Genomic DNA, 15,926 nt, shown 5'->3' on the forward strand with positions numbered 1-15,926 from the left:
AGAGGAATAATTGTTTTTATCCAATTGCTGCCAGTTAGAAGGCTAAGCTCCGTCCACGTGGTCTCCTAGCAACCTACTCAGCCCACCCAGCCTCTCAATAATAATAATAATAATAATAATAATAATAATAATAATAATAATAATAATAATAATCCTAAGGTTAGCAGATACCCCTAAGGATCATCCAGTTCAACTTCCTTCTACCATGCAGGAGGACACAAGCCAACAACTACTGACAGATGCCCATCCAATATCTGTACAATAATAATACACATCAAATCATAGCATCAGACAGTTAGGAGACACCCCTAAAGGCCATCCAGTCCAACCCAATTCTGCCATGCAGGACACAATCCAAGCACTCCCAACAGATGGCCACTCAGCCTGTCAATACTAATACTAATACTACTACTAATAATAACAACATCATCATACAATCCTAAGGTTTGGAGTGACCCCTAAGGATTATTCAGATCAACTTCCTTCTACCATGCAGGACGACACAATTCAAGCACTCCTGACAGATGGCCATCCAGCCTCAACAAGTTCTCACCAACACCACCAGACAACACCACAGCAATGCGTGGCTGGGCACAGCTAGTATAAATATAAAAATAGAATCATTAGATTACAAAACACCTTTATGGGTATCTCCATTAGAAACTAATCAGAAAAAACACTTAGGATGGACTAAGTGGCCTATATATAAAGAAATCGTGATAAAAAAGAATGGAGAATACCAACTCAAATCCCAAGAAGAAATAAAACAAAAGTATGATAAAATATCATGGTTCCAATATGCCCAAATAAAAGAACAATTCGGTAAAGATAAAGTACTGGGCTTTAATGAGAAAGAAAACTTTTGGAATAAGTTAATGCAAAATGATAGAAAAGAAATCACTAAGATTTACAAAATACTGCTGGAGTGGTCCACAGAGCCGGAAACAGTTAAGAATTGTGCGATAAAATGGGCGAAGAATGCCCAATCAAATTTGAAGAATGGAAAAAGATCTGGAAAAGAAAGTTAAAATATACATATGTCTTAGAATTTCAGGAAAATTGGATTAAGATGTTCCATCGATGGTATATCACACCAAAAAAAAATAGGAATTATGTACAAAAATACTAAAAACAAATATTGGAAATGTAACTTGCAGGAGGGAACATATTTCCACTCTTGGTGGAAATCCTTGCACACCCTCATCTGCAGAGTCCAGAAACCCACAGTGGATCGAGTCAAGCAGAAAAGACCCCCAAAACAGTCTCGTTTTTGAACAGGTCTGGAAATCTGCCACGAAAGACCACTATCATTAGACAATTAATAATAATAATAATAATAATAATAATAATAATAATAATAATAATAATAATTGTATTTCTATCCAGCCTTTCTCCCACCATGTGATTTGTTATTACTTATTAATTACATTATTAATTAATTATATTAATGTTTGTAAATGCTACTATTATTATTACCTATTATTACTATTAATTATTAATAATATTTTATTTATTTATTTATAGCATTTATATTCCGCCCTTCTCACCCTGAAGGGGACTCAGGGCGGATCACATTACACATATAAGGCAAACATTTAATGCCTTTTAACATAGAACAAAGACAAGACAAACATAGGCTCCGAGCGGGCCTCGAACTCATGACCTCCTGGTCAGAGTGATAATAATCTTATTTCCACCCGACCTTTCTCCCTCCATGTGATGCCATGTGATTTTGTATGTGTAATACAGTAGAGTCTCACTTATTTAACATAAACAGGCCAGCAGAATGTTGGAGAAGTGAAAATGTTGGATAATGAGGAATTAAGGAAAAGCCTATTAAACGTCAAATTACTTTATGATTTTACAAATTAAGTATCAAAACATCATGTTTTACAACAACTTGACAGAAAAAGCAGTTCAATACACGGTAATGTTATGTAGTAATTACTGTATTTACACATTTAGCACCAAAATGTCGCAACATTTGCTACAAAAACACTGACTACTAAAAAGCTGACTGCGTTGGATAATACAGAATGTTGGATAAGTGAAGATTGGATAAGCGGGACTCTACTGTAATAATCATAATCATAATCATAATAATTTTATTTCTACCCGGCCTGTCTCCCTCCATGTGATTTGTATGTATTGTTATTACTTATTAATTACATTATTAATTAATTATATTAATGTTTGTAAATGCTACTATTATTATTACCTATTATTACTATTAATTATTAATAATAACCTTATTTCCACCCGACCTTTTTCCCTCCATGTGATGTCATATGATTTTGTATGTATAATAATAATAGTAGTAAAAAATTTATTTCTACCAGGCCTTTCTCCCTCCATGTGATTTGTATGTATTGTTATTATTTATTAATTACATTATTAATTAATTATATTAATGCTTATAAATGCTACTATTATTATTACCTATTATTACTATTAATTATTAATAATATTTCCACCTGGCCTTTCTCCCTCCATATGATGCCATGTGATTTTGTATGTGTAATAATAATAATAATAATAATAATAATAATAATAATAATAATAATAATTTTATTTCTGGCCTTTCTCTCTCCATGTGATTTGTATGTATTGTTATTACTTATTAATTACATTATTAGTTAATTATATTAATGTTTGTAAATGCTACTATTATTATTACCTATTATTACTATTAATTATTAATAATTATCTTATTTCCACCCGATCTTTCTAACTCCATGTGATGCCATGTGATGTTGTATGTGTAATAATAATAATAAGTACTAATAATCACAAATACAAAAATACAAACGTAAAACTCCCACTATTTAGGGAAACTCACTGAGAGTTAAATATATTAAATAGCCTGGCAGCTTCAACGCCTGGCTGCTTCCTGCCTGAGGGAATCCTTTGTTGGGAGGTGTTAGCTGGCCCTGATTGTCTCCTGTCTGGAATCCCCCTCTTTCCAGGGTGTTGCTGTTAATTTACTGTCCGGGTTTCAGATTTTTTTTTTTAATACTGGCAATCAGATTGTTGGTTTTCTTAGTGGGTCTGTAGATAGTTTTCAGACAAGAGTTCTTTCTCCCACTCTGGACATAATTCCACGGATGATAGATAGATAAACCTCACAACTTCTGAGGATGCCTGCCATAGATGTGGCCGAAACGTCAGGAGAGAATGCTTCTGGAACATGGTCAGAGACAGCCCGGAAAACTCACAGCAACTCAGATGTAGAACATTTATTTTATTTTATTCGTTTTGCTTTATTGTATTTGTTTTCTTTTGACCCCTCCTTTCTACCCATATGGCACAAGGTGCCTAAAACAAAGCACAAAATAAACACACAGTACAATGCAAAATAAAGCCACCATTGAAAAGCAGTTGTCTCTTTGTGCCATGGATTCGAAACTCATTTTTAGTGCCTTTTTTATTACTACACCTACACTACTAGTATCACTAGTAGTAATAATATTGGGGCTCCCTTTCACTGAATGCTTTGCTTATTCTTCTACTTGATGGGTCGCTGTGAGTTTTCCGGCGCTGATTGGCCATGTTCCAGAAGCATTCTCTCCTGACGTTTCGCCTGAATGCTTCAGGAACACGTCCATACAGTCCGGAAAACTCACAGCAACCCTCATCACACCAGAACTTGGATCCACTTTAAATCTACTTTAGGGAGGGGCCTTTAAACAGCTCGGCCAGGCATGGCCTGGACCTCACCAAACTACAAATCCCAGAATTCTGCAGGAGGCAGAAACAGGATTTAAAGCGGATTCATACTCTGGTGTGATGAGGTGAGCCGGCCACGAAAGCCTTCCACCACACATTGTTGTCGTTGTTATTGTCGTTGTTGTCATATTTCTTGCTAAAACATTGTTCCCATTTATTATGATTATTTATTGAACATTTAATAATAATAATTTGATATTAAAAATACGTGAATTTTTTTGCATTGATTATTTTATTTATCGTGTCAGAAGCGAATCGAGAGTACAAGTTGTATTGTGTGCATTGATGATGATAATGATTGTTATTATTATTATTATTATTATTATTATTATTATTTTATTATGACACAGCAAACAAGATAGATATGCTGGATTTCATAGGGTCATCATTATTATTATTATTATTATTATTATTATTATTATTATTATTATTATTATTATTATATTTGGTGTTACAATGTACTGTAGTTCCCTTTCCGGGAATGGAAAGAAGGAAGGAAGAAATAGGGAGGGAGGGAGGAAAGGAGGAAAGAAATACAGGAAGGAAAAAAAGGAAGGAGGGAAGAAGGAAGGGAGGAAAGAAATGGAGAAGGAAAGGAAGAAAAGAAGGGAGGAAGGAAATACTAGTGCAAGGAAGGAAAAGAAGAAAAAAAGGGAGGAAAGAAATGCTAGTGGAAGGAAGGAAAGGAAAAAGGAAGAAAAGAAGGGAGGAAAGAAATGCTAGTGGAAGGAAGGAAAGGAAAAAGGAAGAAAAGAAGGGAGGAAAGAAATGCTAGTGGAAGGAAGGAAAGGAAAAAGGAAGAAAAGAAGGGAGGGAGGAAATACTAGTGGAAGGAAGGAAAGGAAAAAGGAAGAAAAGAAGGGAGGAAAGAAATACTAGTGGAAGGAAGGAAAGGAAAAAGGAAGAAAAGAAGGGAGGAAAGAAATACTAGTGGAAGGAAGGAAACAAAAAGGAAGAAAAGAAGGGAGGAAAGAAATACTAGTGGAAGGAAGGAAAGGAAAAAGGAAGAAAAGAAGGGAGGAAAGAAATACTAGTGGAAGGAAGGAAAGGAAAAAGGAAGAAAAGAAGGGAGGAAAGAAATACTAGTGGAAGGAAGGAAACAAAAAGGAAGAAAAGAAGGGAGGAAAGAAATACTAGTGGAAGGAAGGAAAGGAAAAAGGAAGAAAAGAAGGGAGGAAAGAAATACTAGTGGAAGGAAGGAAAGGAAAAAGGAAGAAAAGAAGGGAGGAAAGAAATACTAGTGGAAGGAAGGAAACAAAAAGGAAGAAAAGAAGGGAGGAAAGAAATACTAGTGGAAGGAAGGAAAGGAAAAAGGAAGAAAAGAAGGGAGGAAAGAAATACTAGTGGAAAGAAAGAAAGGAAAAAGGAAGAAAAGAAGGGAGGAAAGAAATGCTAGTGGAAGGAAGGAAAGGAAAAAGGAAGAAAAGAAGGGAGGAAAGAAATCAAAGGAGGGATGGAAGAAAAAAAGGAAGAATAAGAGATGGAGGAAAAGGGAAAAGAAGGAGGGAAAGAAGGAAAGAAAGAAAGAAATACGGGAGAAAGGAAGGAAGGGAGGGAAGAAGGAAAAAAAGAGAGGAAAGAAATACCAGAAGAAGGAAGGAAAGAAGATTGAAGGAAAGAAATGAGAGAGGGAGGAAGGAGGGAGGAAAGAAATACCAGAGGAAGGGAGGAAGGAAAGAAATACGAAAGGAAGGAGGGAAGAAAAGGGAGAAACGCGAGGGGGAGGAAAGAAGGAAAGAAGAGAGGAAGAAAAGAAGGGAGGAAGGAAATACTAGTGCAAGGAAGGAAAAGAAGAAAAAAAGGGAGGAAAGAAATGCTAGTGGAAAGAAAGAAAGGAAAAAGGAAGAAAAGAAGGGAGGAAAGAAATACTAGTGGAAGGAAGGAAACAAAAAGGAAGAAAAGAAGGGAGGAAAGAAATACTAGTGGAAGGAAGGAAAGGAAAAAGGAAGAAAAGAAGGGAGGAAAGAAATACTAGTGGAAGGAAGGAAAGGAAAAAGGAAGAAAAGAAGGGAGGAAAGAAATACTAGTGGAAGGAAGGAAACAAAAAGGAAGAAAAGAAGGGAGGAAAGAAATACTAGTGGAAGGAAGGAAAGGAAAAAGGAAGAAAAGAAGGGAGGAAAGAAATACTAGTGGAAGGAAGGAAAGGAAAAAGGAAGAAAAGAAGGGAGGAAAGAAATACTAGTGGAAGGAAGGAAACAAAAAGGAAGAAAAGAAGGGAGGAAAGAAATACTAGTGGAAGGAAGGAAAGGAAAAAGGAAGAAAAGAAGGGAGGAAAGAAATACTAGTGGAAGGAAGGAAAGGAAAAAGGAAGAAAAGAAGGGAGGAAAGAAATACTAGTGGAAGGAAGGAAACAAAAAGGAAGAAAAGAAGGGAGGAAAGAAATACTAGTGGAAGGAAGGAAAGGAAAAAGGAAGAAAAGAAGGGAGGAAAGAAATACTAGTGGAAAGAAAGAAAGGAAAAAGGAAGAAAAGAAGGGAGGAAAGAAATGCTAGTGGAAGGAAGGAAAGGAAAAAGGAAGAAAAGAAGGGAGGAAAGAAATCAAAGGAGGGATGGAAGAAAAAAAGGAAGAATAAGAGATGGAGGAAAAGGGAAAAGAAGGAGGGAAAGAAGGAAAGAAAGAAAGAAATACGGGAGAAAGGAAGGAAGGGAGGGAAGAAGGAAAAAAAGAGAGGAAAGAAATACCAGAAGAAGGAAGGAAAGAAGATTGAAGGAAAGAAATGAGAGAGGGAGGAAGGAGGGAGGAAAGAAATACCAGAGGAAGGGAGGAAGGAAAGAAATACGAAAGGAAGGAGGGAAGAAAAGGGAGAAACGCGAGGGGGAGGAAAGAAGGAAAGAAGAGAGGAAGAAAAGAAGGGAGGAAAGAAATAAGAGAGGGAAGATATGCAAGAAAAAGAAAGGAAGAAAGGTTGAAGGAAAACTATAAGAGAGGGAGAAGAGCTGCGACCACAATGTGGCAAAAACGCTGTATTGCGGGGAGGGGGGGGGTCCATGGATTCAAGCCCCTTTGGGGGCAACCATAAGGCTGAGGTGGCTCTCGATGGACAAGAGTTTGTGGCCCAGACCCCAAGGAAGAGGCAGGAGAAGGAGTGAGCCTGGAGTGGAGCTGAGGAGGCGAGGGAGGGGAAGGGAGGGGGGGTCCCCGCTTCAGGGCTGCTGCTCCCAGGCCCCCAATGCCCCCCCCCCTTTTCGAGGTGGGGTCCTAGGGAAAGAAGGAGGGAGGGAAGGAGAGAGGGAAGAGGAAGAGGCAGGCAGAGAGAGAGAGAGAGAGAAAGAGGAGAAAGAGAAGGAGGAGAAGGAAGAGAAGGACAAGGAAGAGAAGAAGGAGAATGAGGAGAAGAAAAGGAGGAAAAAGAGGAGAAGGAAGAGAAGGAGGAGAATGAGGAGAAGAAATGGAGGAGGAAAAAGAGGAGAAGGAAGAGAAGGAAGAGAAGAAGGAGAATGAGGAGGAGAAGAAAAGGAGGAGGAAAAAGAGGAGAAGGAAGAGAAGAAAGAGAATGAGGAGAAGAAAAGGAGGAGGAAAAAGAGGAGAAGGAAGAGAAGGAAGAGAAGAAGGAGAATGAGGAGGAGAAGAAAAGGAGGAGGAAAAAGAGGAGAAGGAAGAGAAGAAAGAGAATGAGGAGAAGAAAAGGAGGAGGAAAAAGAGGAGAAGGAAGAGAAGGAAGAGAAGAAGGAGAATGAGGAGGAGAAGAAAAGGAGGAGGAAAAAGAGGAGAAGGAAGAGAAGAAGGAGAAAGGAGGAGGAGAAAAGGAGGAGGAGAAGGAAGAGAAGAAGGAGAGTGACGAGGAGGGGGAAAAAGAGGAGGAGAAGGAGGAGAAGGAAGAGAAGGAGGAGGAAGAGAAGGAGAAGGAAGAGAAGAAAGAGAATGAGAAGGAGAAGAAAATGAGGAGGAGGAGAAAGAAGAGAAGAAGGAGAATGAGGAGAAGAAATGGAGGAGGAAAAAGAGGAGGAGGAGAAGGAGGAGAAGGAAGAGAAGAAGGAGAATGAGGAGAAGAAAAGGAGCAGCAGGAGGAGGAGGAGGAGAAGGAGAAGAAGGAAGAGAAGAAGAGGAGGAAAAGAGAAGAAGGAGAATGAGGAGGAGAAGGTAAGGCTTTGCTTTCCCATCTTGAGGGGATTTGGAAGTTCTGCTGTTCCTGCAGGGGCGTCACATTGACCCCAAGTTCCCAACAAGATCGGTTCCGTCAATTTTGTACTTAAGTCGCACTTGTTTCTAAGTCGGAACTGGTGCATGTTTTCCATTTATCCCTTCAACTGTATCTCTGTCTATAGCTTTGGGTGGTATAGGGAAGGGTCCACGCCCCGGGGGGTTCCCTTGGCTGCCTGTGTCCCCCTTGGGAAGATCTCCCCCCCCCCCACTCCCTTTCTGTCCCTGTGAGAATGGGATTTTTGGGAAACGTGGCTGGTTGTGGAAACAAGGACTGGAGGGAAAGCGTCAGTGTGTGATTAACATTGGGTTGTATTTATATTTTGCTGTTTTGGTTGCGATCATTTTTAATTTTCATCTCATTTAATTTATGTTTAACTTGGGCATTAGAAAAATGCCACTTGTAAGCCGCCTGGAGTCCCCCTTTGAGGTGGAGAAAGGCGGGGTATTAGTAAGGTAAATAATAATAATAATAATAATAATAATAATAATAATAATAATAATAATAATAATAATGTGCAATAAAACTGCAAAAGGCCACCCTACTGGGATCTGCACGCATCATCCGAAAATACATCACACAGTCCTAGACACTTGGGAAGTGTTCGACTTGTGATTTTGTGATACGAAATCCAGCATATCTATCTTGTTTGCTGTGTCATACAATTATTATTATTATTAATAATAATAATAATAATAATAATAATAATAATAATAATAATAATAATAATAATTTAATTGTCCCAGCCCCGTGGTTTTTCACTAGGAGTCGCGTGTAAACTCGGGCAGGGCCTGTGCTCCTCCTCTCTCTCGCTTCTGGTGTGAGAGAATTGGCCGTCTGCAAGGACGTTGCCCGGATGTTTTTTATGCTTGTGGGAGGGAGGCTTCTCTCATGTCCCCGCACGGAGCTGGAGCTGACAGAGGGAGCTCACCCGCGCTCATCATCAGTTCTGCCAGCACCCACTGCACCACCGGGGGGCTCCAATAAGCGAATTAAAACTATACATGTGTCTGCGTGTGCATTTCTCTGTATATGAGTGTGTGTGTGTATACATACATATATATATATATAATCTACCAATGTCTTATAAGGAGGGATCCAATTTCAAACCACTATATTTCGCAATGGCTAATATAACAGTTACAAGGTAATTGGTAATTCCTGGTTGCAGAAACCCGTATTTTTGTAGGTATAATACACACACACACACAATATATATATGGTATCCTTGAAGGGACTGGCTTGAACTTGAAGGAACTGGGGGCAGCGACTGAAGAAGGCTTTAATGGAATTTGAACTATACATATACATTAATAATACACTTAACAACGCAATTAAATTATATTTTTATTATTATATTATATTACTTATAAAATATTGTTGTTATAATAATTATATTGTTATAATTATATTACATTGTTATATATTATTATATTATTAATATATTATTGCTATTATAAGACTACCGATATGTAACAACATTAGAAAAAAATCTGTTCCTGGTTTGAAAGCCTTATTTCTTGTTTAACTGTGCGGGAAGCACTTTGAAAGTAGTTGTTCTTCTGAAGAAACTTGCCAAAAAACTATCTCGAATTGAGATATTCATTGAAAAACGATAGCAAAACGATAGGCAGGATGTCCCCCCCCCCAAAAAAAAAACCAAAAAGGTTTTTTTTTTTCAGTTTAATAAACTTTTTTCCATGCTTTTCTGATAGAGCCAATTAGGAAGTGACATTTATAACCCAGGAACAATAATCGGGTGACACAATGTTACATTAGTTATTATATTATTGTTAGGTAGGTAAAGATTTTCCCCTGACGTTCAGTCCAGTCGTGACCGACTCTGGGGGTTGGTGCTCATCTCCATTTCTAAGCCGAAGAGCCGGCGTTGTCCGTAGACACCTCCAAGGTCATGTGGCCATTGGCATGACTGCATGGAACGCCGTTACCTTCCCGCCGGAGCGGTACCTATTGATCTACTCACATTGGCATGTTTTCGAACTGCTAGGTTGGCAGGAGCTGGAGCTAACAGCGGTCGCTCATTCCGCTCCCGGGATTTGAACCTGGGACCTTTCGGTCTGCAAGTTCAGCAGCTCAGTGCTTTAACACACTGTGCCACCTGGAGCTTCTATATTATTGTTATATTAATTATTAGATTTTATAGTTATTATTATATCATTATTACATTATATTGTATTGTTATGATTGTTATCATTACTATTATTACATTGTTGTTGTTGTTGTTGTTATTTCTGGGAGCCTGAGAGACCTGCCTCAAAGTCAACAACAACAACAACAAAACTTTTTCAGGTTAAAAAAAAAACCTGGTTTACTCATGAATTTTAACTGGTTAACCAAATCCCCATGCTAAGTCTATGAGACGCAAAACATTAAGAGTCCCTCCAGGCACTATCTCAAGCAGATATTAACTGGTCTGTAGCCGGAAAGGGGGGGGGGGGGGGTTAGAGCTTCACCCCCCCCCCAAATTTCAAAACCCCGAATTTTTTTTCTGGCTACAGCCCTGCATATACATACCCCCCCCCCCCTTGATACTGATATAATTGCACTTTTGGCCCAGTATATTTTGGAGCCAACCCTAGATTTTATCATTATATTTGTATGTGATTTTATGACCTGTTTTACTGCTTTATTGTTGTTGTTGATTCATTTGTTTTATTGCTTTGTTTTTATATTGTTGATGTTCGGGCTTGGCCCCATGTAAGCCGCCCCGAGTCCCTTCCGGGAGATGGGGTGGGGTATAAAAATAAAATTATTATTATTACTATATTATAATACAAAAAACAAGAAACCAATATACAGTAGTAGCAATTAGCAAACATGTTTAAAATTCCAACATTTTAGAACAATATAATACAGTAGAGTCTCACTTATCCAATGTTCTGGATTATCCGACGCATTTTTGTAGTCAATGTTTTCAATACATCGTGATATTTTGGTGCTAAATTCGTAATTACTACATAGCATTACTACGTGTTGAACTACTTTTTCTGTCTAATGTGTTGTATAACATGATGTTTTGGTGCTTAATTTGTAAAATCATAACCTAATTTGATGTTTAATAGGCTTTTCCTTAATCCCTCCTTATTATCCAACATATTCGCTTATCCAACGTTCTACCGGTCGTTTATGTTGGATAAGTGAGACTCTATAATTATTATATTATTATTTTGTATATACCCCCAGACAAGAGACAAAAACCTTTCCAATGCTAATTAGGGCGATTAACTGAAACATTAATGCTGGCTTCCCAGTGACAAAGGACTCTGGCCACACCCTGGACTCTCCACAGATATATATTCTTTCCTTCCCTTACTTAGTTTATCCATACCTCACAACCTCTGAGGATGCCTGCCATAGATGTGGGCGAAACGTCAGGAGAGAATACTTCTGGAACATGGCCACACAGCCCGAAAGCCATACAACAACCCTATTATATTATTACAGTAGAGTCTCACTTATCCAACAAAAATGCGTTGGATAATCCAGAACGTTGGATAAGTGAGACTCTACTGTATTTTGTATTATTCTAAATATAATATTGTATTACAATGTTATGATCAATATTACATGTACAGTAGAGTCTCACTTATCCAAGCTAAACTGCCGGCAGAAGCTTGGATAAGCGAATATCTTGGATAATAAGGAGGGATTAAGGAAAAGCCTATTAACATCAATTAGGTTATGATTTTACAAATGAAGCACCAAAACATCATGTTAGACAACAAATTTGGCAGAAAAAGTAATTCAATACGCAGTAATGCTATGTAGTAATTACTGTATTTATGAATTTAGCACCAAAATATCATAATATATTGAAAACATTGACTACAAAAATGCGTTGGATAATCCAGAACGTTGGATATGTAAGTATTGGATAAGTGAGACTCTACTGTAGTTCAATACGCAGTAATGCTATGTAGTAATTACTGTATTTATGAATTTAGCACCAAAATATCACGATATATTGAAAACCTTGACTACAAAAATGCGTTGGATAATCCAGAACGTTGGATAAGCGAGTGTTGGATAAGTGAGACTCTACTGTATATATAATTGTTCACTTATTCAATCAGTTAGTTGAGCTGAAGAGCAAGTAGATCACAGTAGATCACGACCGGTTTCGACTAGGTCTTCTTCAAGTGAATTAATCTGGGAAAATTATAATAAATTAACAAAAGCATATAACATATCCACATAAATTCCATAGTCAGAAAAAAATTCAGAGAGGGGGGGTGTTGAAAATTTTTTAGCGACTTATGAAGAGTAGTTCCATAACGCAAAATTACTTAGAGACCAGGCTCCATGGATAAACTTCAGTGGACACTCGAGACAGATAAACTTCAGTGGACAGTCGTGGGGATTTGGTTAAGCAGTTAAAAATCATGAGTTTTTTTAAGAAACCTGAAATCCTTGGCTACAGCCTTGGTCCCAGCCTGGGGACCAGGTTGGCTCCCTCCTCTGGGTCTTGCGTGTGTTTGGAGAGATAGGCAGGCAGAGAAGGCCCGGGAGGAAGGAGCCTCTTTTCTGGAAGGGGCCCCCAAAGAGCCTCCGAGGGGACAAAAGGCGGGGACGCCATCCGTCGTTGAGCTGCGAAGCACGTCCAGGGCCCGGGCGCTTGGGTTTCCAAGGGGAAAGAAAGGAAAGGAAGCGGGGAGAGAGCGGAGAAAGGCGCCCGAGGAGCCCGAGGGAGCCGGGGAAGGCCCAAGGGGGCTTGGCACCTTCATCTCAAAGGAACAACAACACTAATAACAACACTCTTCCATGTATTAATTTGGTGACATCATAACAATAAACTCTTCCATGTATTACTTTGCTGATGTCATAAAAATAATAATACTCTTCCACGTCTTACTTTGCTGACGCCATAATAATAATACTCTTCCATGTCTTACTTTGCTGACGCCATAATAATAATAATAATAATAATAATAATAATAACAACACTCTTCCATGTATTAATTTGGTGACATCATAACAATAAACTCTTCTATGTATTACTTTGCTGATGTCATAATAATAATAATAATAATAATAATAACAACACTCTTCCATGTATTAATTTGGTGACATCATAACAATAAACTCTTCTATGTATTACTTTGCTGATGTCATAATAATAATAATAATAATAATAATAATAACACTCTTCCATGTATTAATTTGGTGACATCATAACAATAAACTCTTCTAGGTATTACTTTGCTGATGTCATAATAATAATAATAATAATAATAATAATAATAATAATAATAATAACAACAACACTCTTCCATGTATTAATTTGGTGACATCATAACAATAAACTCTTCCATGTATTACTTTGCTGATGTCATAATAATAATAATAATAATAATAATAATAATAATAATACTCTTCTATGTATTAATTTGGTGACATCATAACAATAAACTCTTCTAGGTATTACTTTGCTGATGTAATAATAATAATAATAATAATAATAATAATAATAATAATACTCTTCTATGTATTAATTTGGTGACATCATAACAATAAACTCTTCTATGTATTACTTTGCTGATGTCATAATAATAATAATAATAATACTCTTCTATGTATTAATTTGGTGACATCATAACAATAAACTCTTCTATGTATTACTTTGCTGATGTCATAATAATAATAATAATAATAATAATAATAATAATAATAATAACACTCTTCCATGTATTAATTTGGTGACATCATAACAATAAACTCTTCTAGGTATTACTTTGCTGATGTCATAATAATAATAATAATAATACTCTTCTATGTATTAATTTGGTGACATCATAACAATAAACTCTTCTATGTATTACTTTGCTGATGTCATAATAATAATAATAATAATAATAATAATAATACTCTTCTATGTATTAATTTGGTGACATCATAACAATAAACTCTTCTATGTATTACTTTGCTGATGTCATAATAATATTAATAATAATACTCTTCCATGTATTAATTTGGTGACATCATAACAATAAACTCTTCTATGTATTACTTTGCTGATGTCATAATAATAATAATAATAATAATACTCTTCTATGTATTAATTTGGTGACATCATAACAATAAACTCTTCTATGTATTACTTTGCTGATGTCATAATAATAATAATAATAATAATACTCTTCTATGTATTAATTTGGTGACATCATAACAATAAACTCTTCTAGGTATTACTTTGCTGATGTCATAATAATAATAATAATAATACTCTTCTATGTATTAATTTGGTGACATCATAACAATAAACTCTTCTAGGTATTACTTTGCTGACGCCATAATAATAATACTCTTCCATGTCTTACTTTGCTGATGCCATAATAGTAATAATAATAATAATAATAATAATAATAATAATAATAATAATAATAATAATAATACGATCTGCCAACTGCAAAAGGCCACCCTACTGGGATCTGCACGCATCATCCGAAAATACATCACACAGTCCTAGACACTTGGCAAGTGTTCGATTGTAATTTTGTGATATGAAATCCAGCATATCTATCTTGTTTGCTGTGTCATAATAAAATAACACAATCATCCTAACAATATGTCACAATCATCCTAATCATCCCCAACCCTTCTCCTTCCTTGGCCATTCTTGGCACGACACTTCTGACTTACACTTTCACAACAAGGCTTGATTCTTCAGGATTCTATCTATAATATATAATATAATATATAATATAATACAATATTATATACACACACACACACACACACACACACAGTAGAGTCTCACTTATCCAACATAAACGGGCTGACAGAACGTTGGATAAGTGAATATGTTGGATAATAAGGAGGGATTAAGGAAAAGCCTATTAAACATCAAATTAGGTTATGATTTTACAAATTAAGCACCAAAACATCATTTTATACAACAAATTTGACAGAAAAAGTAGTTCAATACACAGTAATGCTATGTAGTAATTACTGTATTTACGAATTTAGCACCAAAATATCACGATATTTTGAAAACACTGACTACAAAAATGCGTTGGATAATCCAGAACGTTGGATAAGTGAGACTCTACTGTAATATAATACTACTAGCTGTACCCGGCCACGCATTGCTGTGGCATTGTCTGGTGGTGTTGGTGAGAAATGGTTGAGGTAGTGGTGGTATTGAATGTCTGTTGTATGGTTGTCTTTATGTTGAGTATGCATTTGGTTGTTTGTGTACTGTGAAAGTGGATAATCCAGAACGTTGGATAAGTGAGACTCTACTGTAATATAATTCTCTCTCTCTCTCTCTCTCTCTATATATATATATATATATACACACACACACACACACACACACACACACACAAAACACAATACAGTGGAGCCCTGGTGGCGCAATGGGTTAAATCCTTGTGCTGGCTGGACTGCTGACCTGAAGCTTGGGTTGCTGACCTGAAGGTTGCCGGTTCGAATCCACCAGACGGGGTGAGCTCCCATCTGTCAGCTCTAGCTTGCGGCGACAGGAGAGAAGCCTCCCAGACAGGATGGTAACACATCCCTTGTAGATGGCCAATTCTCTCACACCAGAGGCCACTTGCAATATGTTCTCGAGTCGCAACTGACACGATACAATATATAGTATAGATATTACATGTAAAATATATGATATATGTAATATTGGAAAATATGTAATATAGTGAATTATTGGAATATATATAATATACACACACATATATACACACACACACACACACATATATATATATATATGAACGAGAAAGCAGAGGTATCTGGGGGGGGGCTGGTTGCTCATGAACTTGGCCTCTGTGTGTGTGTGTGTGTGTGTCTGTCTGGGGTTTGATGGATGGATGGGAAAGAGGAGAGAGAAAGGGAGGGAGGGGTGGAGGGGGACCCCGCTGCTTTGGAGGCCCTGGGAACCTGGGAGGAAGGGAGGGAAGAAAAGAAAAGAAAAAGAAAGGAAGGAAGGAAAGCAGCCCAAGCCCCCTTTTCTTTCCTCACTTTGCAGCCCCAGAGCAGAGACAGGAGGGACTATGATAAAACCCCCCACATCGGGAG

General features: G+C 37.1%; 1 protein-coding gene across 1 annotated transcript in view; it reads right to left on the minus strand.

Annotated features, from left to right (window-relative positions):
* Positions 1 to 6,114: 6,114 nt before the first annotated feature.
* Positions 6,115 to 15,926, minus strand: part of LOC134293973 (uncharacterized) — a 43,407-nt gene continuing 33,595 nt past the window's right edge. Inside the window, exon 3 of the mRNA XM_062963355.1 lies at positions 6,115 to 7,807. Within this exon, the coding sequence (XP_062819425.1) occupies positions 6,871 to 7,807 (937 nt within the window). The 3' untranslated portion in view covers positions 6,115 to 6,870. The remainder of the gene's footprint in view (positions 7,808 to 15,926) is intronic.

This window comes from Anolis carolinensis, unplaced genomic scaffold (assembly GCF_035594765.1).
Source record: "Anolis carolinensis isolate JA03-04 unplaced genomic scaffold, rAnoCar3.1.pri scaffold_11, whole genome shotgun sequence".
NCBI classification, from domain to species: Eukaryota; Metazoa; Chordata; class Lepidosauria; order Squamata; family Dactyloidae; genus Anolis; species Anolis carolinensis.